This window comes from Acomys russatus, chromosome 6 (genome assembly GCF_903995435.1).
Source record: "Acomys russatus chromosome 6, mAcoRus1.1, whole genome shotgun sequence".
Taxonomy (NCBI): Eukaryota; Metazoa; Chordata; class Mammalia; order Rodentia; family Muridae; genus Acomys; species Acomys russatus.
The window spans coordinates 1,793,249-1,807,746 of NC_067142.1; the positions used below are offsets into that span (position 1 = coordinate 1,793,249).

At 33.0% G+C, this 14,498-nt stretch overlaps 1 protein-coding gene across 1 annotated transcript in view; it reads right to left on the bottom strand.

Annotated features, from left to right (window-relative positions):
* Positions 1–14,498, bottom strand: part of Cdh7 (cadherin 7) — a 140,090-nt gene that overhangs the window by 78,296 nt on the left and 47,296 nt on the right. Inside the window, exons 2-4 of the mRNA XM_051147201.1 lie at positions 14,006–14,300; positions 9,517–9,636; positions 744–911 (exon numbers count right to left, since the gene is read on the bottom strand). Coding sequence (XP_051003158.1) covers positions 744–911; positions 9,517–9,636; positions 14,006–14,300 — 583 coding nt within the window. The remainder of the gene's footprint in view (positions 1–743; positions 912–9,516; positions 9,637–14,005; positions 14,301–14,498) is intronic.

Consider the following 14,498-nt stretch of genomic DNA (forward strand, 5'->3'; position numbering starts at 1 on the left):
TTTAAAAAATATCACATGCTACAAAAACCATGGAGAATAAGATGCATAGAACAAAATGATTTTATGAATAGGACACATCTATCTTGAGAATACAGGTTTTTGTTTTTATGCTTTTTCCCTCATTTCTTGACAAATCAGAAGCTGCTTTGAACTGAAGCTCATGTGAGGGTGTGGATTTCTGGGATAGTAGATTGCATTATCTATAGCCATTTAATATTTCATGAGAGAAATGTGGTACAACTGGAAAAGGAATGTTCACTTTATATGACCTGATTAAAAAACATAAAATGAGTATATGATTATAGTGATATGAGTCCCATCAATTTGGTGAAAGAAAAATGTTAATAATTATAATAAAATTGCTTTAAATGTAAATGATTACTATTTAAATCATTACAAGCAAAACAACATATATTTGTGTAGAACAGATAAACAGTGTTGGAAATTAACAGCAGCTATAGAAACACAAATAAAATTTAAAACTCTTATAAATATAATTACAGAATTACAATGACCACTTTTCATCATTTAAAGAATAAATTGAGGACAAAATGTACTGTATTTAGAGAGAAGCATGGAGCCATGATACCATCTCTGAATTAGCCTGTCTATTCATTAGTTGGAGCTTAATTTGGATATTTGATAAAATGTAACACTGGGAGAAAATCATAAAAGATTTAAAAATATACAAAAGGAACTGTTAAAAATGTTATTATAGTTAGTCATCATATAAACTAACTTACTTCTTGGAAAGCGAGGTGGGTTATCATTGACATCAGTTAGAGTCACAGTAACTGAAGTGGTTCCTGACAGTCCGCCGTTTTGACCAACCATATCCTTTGCCTGAATGACAAGCAAATACTGGTCTTTAGCCTCTCTATCCATGTTTGGAAGGGCAGTTTTGATGACTCCTGTAAGATGTTAAATCTCAGTAAAGCACGCCATGATTTACCACATTATAATAGCAATGAACATCGATAAAGTAGTATGTCACTCTTCGCTTGTAGTCTTGTGGTTTTTTTTGCTTGCTTTAGTATTTTAGTGTAGATTAAAGAACTAAAGGTGTGTACACTTTATATATACATTTGTACATTATGTTAAAAATGCATATTTATACTTGCACATCATAATAAAAGTTTGAAGAAATAGTACAATGTGATTTTCTAGTGTATGGGAAAACACTGGGTAGTGCTTATATGACATGAATAAACTAATAGTCAGTTCTAATATTGCTTATCTCTGATACCTATAGACACTAAGATCCTCTTCTCATGAGTTAGCGGGCTGTGTCTAAGATAGCTGTCAGAGGGACTGCCAGAGAACTTCTAACATCATAATATTCTCTCCTGAAATGTAACTAGTACACCTTTAAGTGCTTGAGTAGTTGGCAGTTGCCATCATGGTAAGTGGAAGAAATCACACAAACAAAAAGAGATGGCACACTTGGAATTCCTAAAAAAATCTTCATGCACTCATAGGAGAGATGTGAATATGCCTCCCATTTATGAACCTATCCCTTCACAGACAATATTTTCACCCTTTCTACCTCAAAAACTTTGAGCTGATTGGCCAGTTTAGCCTTTCACTTTGCCTAGTCTTGGCCAATAGTGAGTTCTACACCAGCTTAGCTGCATAGAGAAACCTGTCTTCTAAGAATCAAAAGTTCATGTCCCAGTTGGAGGTATATAATCTCAGCATGTCTGAAGTAGGTAACAGATAATCAAGTTCTCACACCAATTATTCCTCAATGACAGAGAGCTTCAGAACAACCTTGAACACTGTATCAAAAAACATCATCATCACCACCACCACCACCACCACCATCATCATCATCAAAGACTCTCTTTGTCTTTGTACTGTTCAGTGGATATTCAGTCTTAGTTTTGGTTTCCCAAAGCCAAGAGGCAAAGACCATTGTGAGAACAAGAAATACAAAGAGTTCCAAACTAAAATAGAGAAATAAATAAGAATTTACAAATAAATAAAATGTTCTTTCTAATAATGAGAACATGCAAGATAAAGGATAAAATAAATTATCCTTTCTTTTTCTCTCACTCCAATTACTTATAATAATATATTTTCAAGTACATCTCCAGATTCAATGGCATTCACACTTATATAACCATATTTATGTTTATGTCTAACAGTATCCCTCAGACATAAGCAGTTACAAAGACACTCATAAACATATTCTTCTGTCTATATACTAATTATTCTTAGAAATTATACCAACAGATGAAAATAATTTCTATGTACATAACAACCTCACTTGATATGTGAATGACACAAAAGTACTGTTTGCAAGCTGCAATGATTTTATGATTATCTGACATTTCTTCAGTATTTGTATCTCTACAACAAAATAAGCATGGACCTCACTTATATAACTATCTCCAAAGAAACTTTTTTATTCTATGAATTCTTGATTTTAGGGACTTATATCTTTTCCTTTTTCCTGATTTTATAAGTTTTGTACAACTTTTTAACTTGACAATCTTGAGAATTTGGCTAATAAATATGTTCCATTTGCATGAAAAATTATTTTACACAATATGTTCTATTCTCAGTTTCAATTTTTTATTTATACCCATCTCTCATTTTTTTTTGTCTTCCATCATTAATGTGTGCCTGTTGCCACCTTTGCAAAATATTGTGGCAGAAATAAGGCCAAAATATCTGAAATTATCAGAATGAGAATTCTTGTTGTTTGGTGAATTAAGCTCTTTCCTTGCATAAGTGAACACCAGTTTGGATGTCCAGAACCTATGGTGTAGTAGCTATCATTAATCCTAGCTCTCTGAGGCAGAGGCCAGGGATAACTTGTACAGTCTGACCAGCTAGAGTAGTAGAAATGGCTGGCATGATCTACAATCAGTTAGAGACACTCCTCAATAAATGAGTACAGTGATCATATTGTGGAGGAGGATGTCCTCTTCTGTCACAGACCTAGGGTAGAGGAATAGTAAGAAAGAGGAAGGCACAGAAGAACATGAAGATACAAGTAAGGGGATAACAACTTAGATATAATCTGAATAAATTACTTAAATTTAAATAAATAAATAAGTGACTAATTGGAAAGAGTTTGAGAAAGACTCCATTGTTAGCCTGTTGCTATCACATGTGTTTGTGAATACATGTATGCACACTCTCACATACACGTGGTTTCATACACATAATAAAATATGTAAAACACACACACAAATCAATAAGTACAAGCAAAAGCAATTCTGATGCCTATGACTTCCTAGGTTGCCTTACTGACATTATTTTTTGGAAGCAATTACAACATCATTAGGATAGAAGTCTGAGTATAAAAGTCGCCTGCTTACTTTTCACACATCTAATGGCCTCTTTATAAAAGTTATTATAAATAACACTTTCCTAATGTTAAAGTAATCACAAAGATTACAACTGATGCAGGTGATAGAGGCAATTTCAAAACCCCTCAGCTAATACCAGAAATGAGATAATAGGCATTACTTGAGTTTAGATACAATATTTAGCAATATTTCACTTCTAGTTATTTAATTTTTTAGCTTTAAGTTACAAGCTAACATTTGGAAAAGAACTGGTAGATATTATATTTTCTTTTGTGTCAATGACTATATAGTCACATACTCTTACAAGCACACAGTAAGGAATTCTGCTGGTCTGACATAACTTGATCCCTATAATCAGTGGCAACATTATGAAACTGAAAAATATTCAGAAATCAATAATTAGAAAGTCAGGTATGGTGAACAAATAAAATTCTTTACCTCTTTATAAAATATGTTGCCTTCCTTTTAGCATTTCATATCTTATTTTAAACTAATACATAAAATCAGAGCATTATGCTTGACAAAATATTTTTAGTAACTAAGAAACTTTAACTTATTTATAGCTCACATTCAGGGAATAAGCCATAATATAAGCACACACACAGAAGCAGGTACACACAGATACACACACACACACACACACACACACACACACACACACACATGCACATGCACACAAGGCATTGATATATTTCGCGTTTGTTCAAAAATAGGGTCTTCTCTACTCTGAGGAAAAACACTCTAATGATTTTCTCATGTGCCACCAACTATGATTGCCTTTTATAATATATCCTGTTACCACAGAGGCTTCTTATACTTTCTCAATGTGATCATATGTAACATTTAAGAGTCTTTTTTCTGTAACCAGTCACAGTGGAAGGACAGCTTGCTGTTGGCAACCTTATGTGCATTCTTCTTTGAATTAGCTATCTTGGGAAACATGGTCTAAAGGAGCACAGGCGAGAGGTACTTAAGTTATAAATGGTCATCTCATTGGCATTTGCCTCACTTCAAGTAAATCAACATTTAAAACAATATTCTGAGGGTATTAATATTAACATTTGAATATCAGTGTTGAAACACCAGTTTTCTAAGGTGTTTCAGAATTAGAAACTTCCTTCCAGTAAGGGCAAAGAATCTGTTCTCACTTCCTTTGGAAACCACAAACATCCCTCTCTCAGCCATCACAACATCACGACAGCTTTTATTTCATATAGTCATTCTAAAATGTCCCAGAACATAAGCAGAAAGATTAGATATACCAACTTCCTTGTGATATCTGTGTAACTGATAATGCATGTAAGAGAGGAAGTTCATAAGTCACTTGATGCAACCTATATGATGCCAAATAGAAACAGCCCACCTTTGAAAGACTACCACTGGTATTAACAAGGACTTTATGTGCAAGTATATTATAATACAAAACCATGCCATCTGCCTCTACCCTTTCTTTTTATATTGATTTTTATGTCAGCTCTCTTGCTAGCTAATTCAAATACAAAAGTTTTATGGAATGTAGACCTCTGAATAACAACAGTATATGTGACTATGAATTGAATACATACACATGATATGTATTCAATTTTTATTAATATAACTTATAAATGTTAAAATAGTCACCACCAAATGATGGCTGTTATTCCACATAATGTTTAGAAACAGTGACCATCTAGGAAAGATCTCCAACACAGTGCTATGCATACTTAAACTAACTGCATACTTAAACACCGAATGATGAGCTTATAAATGATATTGAGAAGTAAACAGTCCTGCATGTGCATTTGGATTGGATAGCAATGGTGGCCTCTGTAAATTCAGTCCAAATATCACTTTCTTTATGAAAAATTACTACTTTATAAGCCTAATAAACTCAGAAACTCATTTTGTAATGAAACACAGAAACTGTTGATATCAAAGTATATTAAAAATAACTGAATCTCTAAAGAGGAAGAAGGTAATTAGGAAGTAAAATTTGAGGTCAAACAAAAGGTATGAAAGAGGAACATTCTTAGGAGTATGGACCTGTAAGACTTAAGCTGCCTTGGGAAAATAAATACACTGCATAATATAATAGGAACTGCAAGGTCTAAATGTTATGAATTATTGGGTGATATATTCATAGATTTACAGAAAGAATGCAAAGAAGAGTAAACCAGCAGGATCTGTGTAATTCTGAAATAGCTCCATGAAGAAATAGGTCTTTGATAAAGCTATCTTAAATTTATCAGGTAAGTATATAAGACTCGATCTTTTTTCTTTTCTTTTCTTTTTCTTTTTTTATTAAATATATTTAATTTTATATATACATTTATATTATTACACATATATACTATAAACTACCTATAGCAAGAAGATCCACAATCAGTAATTATATAAATGTTACATTCTTAGTGCTTTGGCTATTTATATTTGGCAGCCTTGAAGAAAACATCTTTCCTATCTTGGTGCATCTAAAATTCTGAATGTAAATCAGTATCTATCATATCTCATTATTATAAACTTAAAACATATGTCTATACCTAAAAACATCTTAACCCCTAAAAAATGAGCTCAATTATAAAACTAAAGACCAGATACTTTAGTTTTAAAATAAAACTGGATCTTGAAAGTGAAATGTCATAGGAGGTTTGAAGCTAAAACTACCATACTACCATAACAGTTAAAGTTTGTTGCTTTAAACAAATATCTTTTTTAGTTAATAGAATGGTAATTATGAATTAATTTAAATATTGGCAATAAAATTAAATTTGATACATTTCTTACTGATTAATTATCACTCTTCACCAGACATCTACCATTTCACAAAAGCATGACATTAATATGAGAATGCTACATTTACATAAAAAATTTCTGGGGAACAAAAGTAGTTTCAAAACTAAATTTAAAATATATAAATATAATATAGGTGATAAATAAGATTAATCTCTTCCTGAATGATGTGTTTCTACTTAAAATTTAACCTAAGCATCATATTTTTTAAAGTTATTACTTGAATGTAAAATGTGCACTGAAGGTTCATGTTTGAACCTTTGATTCCTGTCTGGTGGTGGCCCTGTAATCAATAGCACATGAGTTTGATTCCTGAATTCTAACTTTAACTGGCAGACATTGTAGTGTACACTGAGGATGTTGAGACAGGCAAGCTTTTAGGCTCACTGGCCAGCCAGCCAGTCAAACTGATTTGAGGAGGTCTAGGTCTAAGAGAGAGATAGGGTGTCTCTAAAACATATGAAGCACAGCAGAGAATGGAATATAATGGAAGATATTTAGCAATAGAGGTTTCAGGTACCGTGATGAAATTACTAACATAAAATTAAGTTAAAACAAATCCTCATCTAACATATGGCAGACATTAAAAAGTGATCAAAACTAGTATATTCAGGAAATAAATTACTCAATGAGAACTAGAGAAATAGCTCATAAGTTATTCCTGATACTTGCTTGGTAGATGTCATTCATCTACAAAGTCAGTTCCAGTGAATTATATGGCCATCGTGGGCTTGATGCTCCCATGTAGTGCACAGACTGCTTTGTAGAGAAGATATCCATACACAGTGAAACTAAAGCAAAACAACTACCAAATAGCAAGTGAGCTTCGCCCTGAATTCCCTTCCAGAGATAACTTCATGGCTTTGAAATTTTTTAAGTGCTTACTTGCTTTTAATTTTCATTAAAGTTCTTCACAATTTACAACAACTGTTAAAAAGGATACTTTTGTTTTCAACTACAAACTATTTAACTAGTTTGGTCAATTATCAAATACAAAAATACATGTATTACATCTTCAAACAAGTTGTCAATATTGATTTTCACTACTACACACATTCTGACTTTGTTGAAGGAGAAACCATGTTAGAAAATATGGCTGCCCTTTGGCAATACATATGGTGCATAAACAGGGCAATAATGGAACATGCACTTTGAGATATTAAGAAACTTCTGGGAGCACACCTAACAGTGATGGTCTGAAACAAATTTTACTAATATATTTAGCATATTATCACATATTTTCCTGTCACTATTCTGCTATATTCTACATAATCCTGAAATTTGAATAAATGAAAAAAATGCTATTCCTTTCATGGGTAAATGTAATACTTATATTTATAAGGAAGACAACTAATATATGATTCCTGCTTTCCAGACCCAGGGGACTGAGAATTTTCCATTTTAGTGTAAAAAAAGTAATATTTTTCTTTAAAAATCTATATTTGAATAGTACAAATAGATACACAAAATGTATTTGAGCTAATGGCTATAGTGAGAGATATCCCAATAGTTCTCATTATTACACTATTAATTTTTTTCAGCTTCTGCCAAATAAAATCTATTGTATCTTTAAATTAAAATTAAGTTTGCTTTCTTATGCACTGATAATGTAATCTCATGGTATATACACTTGGCCAAATGACTAATTAGTGCACTTTCACCTATTACATGAGGGGTAAATTCCCACCATCTGCAGTAAGACAAAAAGTTACAAGGCAGCCTTGCTGGGAGTGGAATACTTAGTTCTTGATATTAGTACATGCAATTAGGAGCAGGTTACATAATGCAAGAGGAGAGAATTTGTAAGCAAATTCTCTTACATTATCAGTATTTCTAGCAGGACCATCAGATGTTTAAGGATAGTAGGGGTGTCTGAATTTAGTTTCTCTAATCTTTCATTCAGTTCTACATGCATACTTTGTACAATTACATGGCTCATATAAAAACCAAATGCCTTTTTAAAAACTCACCTTCCACATTCACTGGCTTAACTATAATAATTTTTCTCTATTAAATATTCCAGGTAGTTTTCAAACTTTATTATTTGTTTAGTATACATCAGCCAAATCATACATTACAGACTGTGCTAAAATTTTAATGACTGAGAAGGATCTTATTTATTTTTCAAGTACATTTTTAACAAAAGCACTAAAATATACTTGTCCTTCCTTTGATTTGAGGATGAAATAATATTGTTCCTTTGGGAGATATGATAAACAGAAGCATCACCTTTAAAATTTTCCAAAAGAGAATAGATCTTCAAATAGTGATGGAAACTATTTCTTACTGTTGTATTTTTTTTAATTATCTGCATTATCAGTAAGCCTACCTATTTATCAATCAAGGCACTGACACTTGTTATATTTTAAAATAGCCTTAATTAACCTGGGGCAGGGAAGACATTAATACCCTAAACTACTTCCCATGTTAGAGACCTGCCCCCATACCATGCCATCTGCTTCTAATAACTTCTTTCAAGCTATCTGCCATCCATAATGCCAAATACTTGCTAATGTTCTTCTTCTGGGCCGGATTCTCCATGAACACTGGCCATGTGTTTCTCCTCCATCTAACCTATGGCAGCCTTCTACTCTGCTTCTCTCAGGAACCTCGTGTCTTCCTCTTCTTCTTCCCAGGATTGCTCTCTCTCTCCCTGGGGACCCTTAGCCACACCTCTTTCATCTGCCCTGCCCAGGTAGGATGGCTTTTTATTAATTAGCATCAAAATAACATCAGACCTTCCCCCAACAGTGTTGCACAAGAAAACTTTTTTTCACTTTTTTGCATATACTTTATTTTTTAAAGGTAACATACTTAAATATAGCAATATATTTTACATGTTAAATAACACTCAGAATGATATGATATAGTTTAAAGCATAATTGTAAAAAATCACTTTTAAAGTAGGTCAATGAGATAAATGTATTCAATGACTGGTCATGTCTTGTTTCTACTACTTTAGTGATCAATGGAATTGAAAAAAGAAAAGTTCACTTTGACAATCATGGCCTCAAAGGAATAGCACATGTTCAATATTTTCCAAATGCTGGAAAAAATGGTCCTTAATTCAGCCATTCTTAAACAAAATAAAGCAAAACATTTGCTTGCTTACATTATGAATTCTTCAATTTTCTGTATGAACTGGTTAAAGAAAATAAAAATGAAAAATTCAAGCAGATTATCAAAAAGTCAGGGGTCATGCCTGATATAGATGTACATAGCATTTTACTTAGTGTTTTTATGAATACAGTAATATGAAATAAATAGGCACTAATTCTTCCCTAATAGGGAATTTTGAGTAACTTTGAGATATTGAGAAAAGCAAAATAAAAAGTACATTATTATTACTATATTATTAGAAAGTGAATATTAAGTACAAAGCAGGAGCTAAGTGATAACTACAATAAGTGAAGATTTTATGTCTTACCTGTCTTTGGTTCCACTGAAAAGTATGGCTGTCCTTGCAGAATACTGTACACCACCCGAGCACTGTTCCCATATGTAGGATCATCAGCATCTGTTGCTGTCACTTGTACCACTGAAGTCCCTAGGTGACAACAAAAACAGCTTTGGATTACATTTCCCAAGAACATGAGTTCTGAGAGCTCACAAACTGTTAGAAATTTTAGATTACATTTATTGATTTATTATTTTCAATTTATACTTATCAAGGTACAGGAAATATCAATCTAGTATACTTTTTGATTTAACCAAAGAACTAAATGTTAATAAAAATTCTTGAAATAGTGATATGAAAATACTTATGTAAAAATACTACAGAATGATGAATGTTTGATTGAAATTAACTCAGAGTTAAATGAGGTGAAATATTAGGTATCTCAGCTATCTTCCTCAGGTAACAAGTTTTCATTAAGAGCATTGTCCTTGAGACTCAAGGACCATCTAAAAAGCAGACTGAGAGATCACAGCAAACTGGTGTTCACCTCATTTCACTCATCATCATGACTGAAGAGAAATCGAACTCTATAACTGTATAGTAGACATTTGGTCCATTTAACTGTATATTTAGTGCTTCCTCTAGCTACCTGATAAGTGTTCTACTTTCAGTTGTTTATACTACTTCATTTTAAAATATTAAATTAAAAATTTAAATCAAACCTCTCCAAAGTTGAAAAAGAATGACCCTGTAATAGCATGTTTCTGTAGTTTGAATATTGCATGTCACAATATCTTCATTTTATAGGTAATCACTCATTTTGGGCCCTAAGACTGTTTTCTTTCTGTTTGTTTAAATTGTTCAATCCCCATATATTAGTTTTCATTTTGTCTTATTGTATTTTGCTACTATCCTTTAAATGTCTTGTTTTCTTTCTTAAATTTTTTAAAATTTATTTTCTCACTTACTAGATCCACACCACAGATTCCCTTCCCTCCCTCTGGCCCCATATTTTCCCCTCCCCATCCACTCCTCCTGCAAGTCCCTTTAGAAAAGGACTGGCCTTCCAGGGATATCAACCATTCATGGCATATTAAGATGCAATAAGATTAAATCGCTTCACTCATATTAATGCTGGGTGAGGCAACCCAGTAGGAAGAAAAAAAAGGCACGAATCCTGAAAGAACCAAAGGCATGGAGGAGCTGAGAGGAGTAGAGGAAGAGAAAACAGTAATCAGGTGAGGAAAAATATTTATTTTGAATGATAGAAAATAGTGAGAAAATTAATATAATTATTTCATGTGAGTATGCACATATCATGCAATTTGTATTCTCTCTGATATATATGAAAAAGGGACCATTTTATATGTTAGTTGAACATTAGTTTGGCTATAGTAATTTCCTAAATATGAAACTTTAAATCTACTATTATCTTTACTTATGCTTTGCATAGATTTCTTTCTTAAGGTCTGCTCTCACAAATATTTTTTTTTTTTTGGAATTCCACTCAATTTCCATATTATTTCTATTTCTTTTATAGTTACTAATTCTATTTCATGTATAGTTAAAGAGAAATTATGAAGTTATAGTCAGAACAATTGTCTGCGCTTTTCTTTCTTCTTTGGTAAAACGCACTATGACTCTTTAGAACCAATATGATGAATGTTGTATACTCCTAAATCAATCTAAATTTTACATTTTAAATAGTTATAAATATGATAAATTATATAAGTGTTTTGTTTATGAGCATATTTAAATTATTTATTAGGTGCATATATAAACATATCTCCAAATGTACATAAAGTTGGGTTTGTATAAGGGTTGGTGTGTATCTGTGTGCAGGTGTATGCAGTAGTGTAGATACTAGAGCCAACCCTAAGGAGCTATGTAGCTTTGTTTTTGAAACAGGGTCTCTCTATGACCTGGGCATCATTGAATAGGTTAGGCTGAATAGCCAGTAAACCCCTGAACCTCCCTATCTAGACTTCCCACTTTGATTACAAGTGTGTACTGGCAGCCTCTGACCTGGATTGAGGTCAAATATGCATGTTTTCATGGAAAGCAATTACTGACTGGGCTTTCTAGTCTCCGAATGCAAAGCTTATATACTTATCTATGTTCTGTAGCAATATATAAATTGTTCTACAATCTTATCATTCAGAAAACATGTCCTTAGTGAAATTATATGAAAAAGAAAACCTAATATTAATCAATCCCTGAATGATTATGGGCATATACCATATCAATCAGTGATATTCTATTTTGTAAAAATTGAAGACTTTAGTAAGCTATAATACATTGTAAATATTTTTCAGTTTATATTTATATTCTGTGTTTAAAGTTTTAATTTTTAAATTATTGAAGTGGTTTACCTTAGTGTTTAACTTTATGAAATGTTTTATATCACTGATACAAATCATTTTAATAAAATAATTTCCATGTATGCATAATATTCATTCTTCTTGATACTGCAGTAGAATCATTCAAAACAAAACAAATTACATATGCCTAATTCATTTAATAAGGCAAAAAAAAAATACCCCAAATACCCATAGATAAAAATTGAGACTATATTAGACACACCTAAAACCTGTTTTACTAAACATGACTAATTGGAGGAGAAAACATGCCAACTTCTCATAAGCTGCCCTACCCCTCTATTCTTACTGTCACTGCATTGCTGCTGCTATTCTTGTAAGCAACAGTGGCAAGAAGCACTCTGAAATCTCAGTTAATATCCAGAAAAATAAAATACACCTGCTTTGTCACAGATGTGCACATATGTGTACTGTCGTTAGAACCTTCCTGCTATGGTCTAGGACATCTAATGACTACAAGTTCTGATAATTTTCTCATTTTCAGTTTGAATTTTTCTAGCAGCTGAAGCCATGTGCACTAAAAAGTTGGGGGTCTAAATTATGATGCACTAAATGTAAGACATAAATAATACTTATCAAGACAATCCCACTCCTCATGTAAAAGTACCAGTAAAATAATTAAATGAATAAAACAAGATAAAACATGTTGGTTAAACTGTCCAAATACTATAAATTCTGCATGTGTCTGCACCAGGCCGTCTGCATATGTGCTGTGCTTCTTTAGCTTGGGGGTTTCTGTTGGACTCCTAACAATTAGAATGGCGGTGTCTCTAACATTCTTTCCTCCTCCTGGGACCTTTTTTCTCCTACTGGGTTGCCCTGTCCAGCCTTGCTATGAGGGTATATGCCTCCTATTATTGCATCTTGCTATCCTAAATTCCTCTGATATAACTGAGAGATATGCTGTTTTATAAAGGGAAATGAAAAAGCAGTGGATCTGAGAGATGAGAGAATTGTATGGAGGGGAGACTGAGGTCTGTATATATTATATGAGAAGAATAAATCAAATAAATGATATTTAAATAAGCTGTCTCATTCAATAACAGAGCCAAAAAGAATGACATTTAAAGATCCACTGCCTTATTTTAAACCACCACTAAAAAATAATTTATATACATAAATTACATACTGCCTAAATAAAATGCTGTTTAAGAAATACTCAAAAGAATTTATAACATCTGACAGAGTAGAATGAAATATTTGCATTTTTTGTAATGAAGAAATGCAAAAGACGTTAGAGTAAGCTGCTTTCTGTTTCTCTATTGCTTCTTCTATGAAACACAGCCCAGTATTTAATTTACATATGAAGAGGCTACAAAAGGATTAGTGGCTATAGCATTGCATATTCACCAGCAACCCCTGTGCTGAGCTGGATAGCACTAGCAGCCTTCTGGTAACAAAACGGGAATATGAGAGGGTATTACCATCAAAGAAGAGCTTGTTTGTTTTCCTTTAGTAGGCCATAGTTCTTTTTAAAAATAATTAATTTATTCAGACTAAATCTATTACATCTAAATTGTTTTCCCCTCACTTGTATCCTACTGTTCCTCCCTCCCTTCTGCTTTCACTCTATTCCCTCCCCAAGGCCCTAGTTCCATCTGCCCCTAGACATACACACATACACACACACACACACACACACACACACACACACACACACACAGAGAGAGAGAGAGAGAGAGAGAGAGAGAGAGAGAGAGAGAGAGAGAGAGAGAGAGAGAGAGAGAGAGAGAGAGAGAGAGAGAGAGAGAGAGAGAGAGGCAGAGACAGAGACAGAAACAGAAACAGAAACAGAAACAGAAACAGAAGACAGGGAGAGAGACACAGAGACAGATACAAAGAGACACAGTTTGGAAGAATATATAGTGAAAATCATTTTAAAAAATAACTTCTTAGACATTATTGTAATTGTAATTTTAACCAAAAATTTATTTGATAGGAGGGAAAATGCACAAGCCATTTCTTAAAGGTAATGAGAATTAGACTAAGAGAACAGTATAAAATGTAAAATATAAAACAACAAAAGTAATGCTTCCTCTAACCTTCCAAGGGGGGTAAATGGGTATTTGAAGAAGCAAGTCTTGGCTACTAGCATGTATATATTTTGATACTTTTTACAAAATAATGTGCTTTTTACTTACCCACAGGGGACATCTCAGGAACTCCTGCTGTGTACGGGCCATCCAGAAATTTGGGTTCATTGTCATTGATATCCTGAATTTTGATAACAAATTCTGACTCAGGCTCCACAGGCTTGTTGGTGAGTCTGTCCAGAGCTTGGGCCCTGAGAGTATAATAGGCCTGCTCCTCCCGGTCCAGTCTCTTGGTGGCATGAATATCCCCAGTGTTCTCATCAATAATGAAAATGGAACTTGCCCCTTCGCCTGACAAGATGTATTTGATGGAACCATCTCCTTTATCAACATCAGAGTGAAGCTGGTGAAAAATTCATGTGAGAAGAGATTAACTTACAAGAAAGTCAGCAATATATAGATATGTTAAAGTCACTCTCATGTCAGACAGTTGTATTAGATTTCACTGATCTTGAAAAGATAAACTGAGTGCTGATTGTGCTAAAAAGCAAGAATATTACAATGTGTAGTCCTACATTGAGAACAAGTGAACTTCACTTCT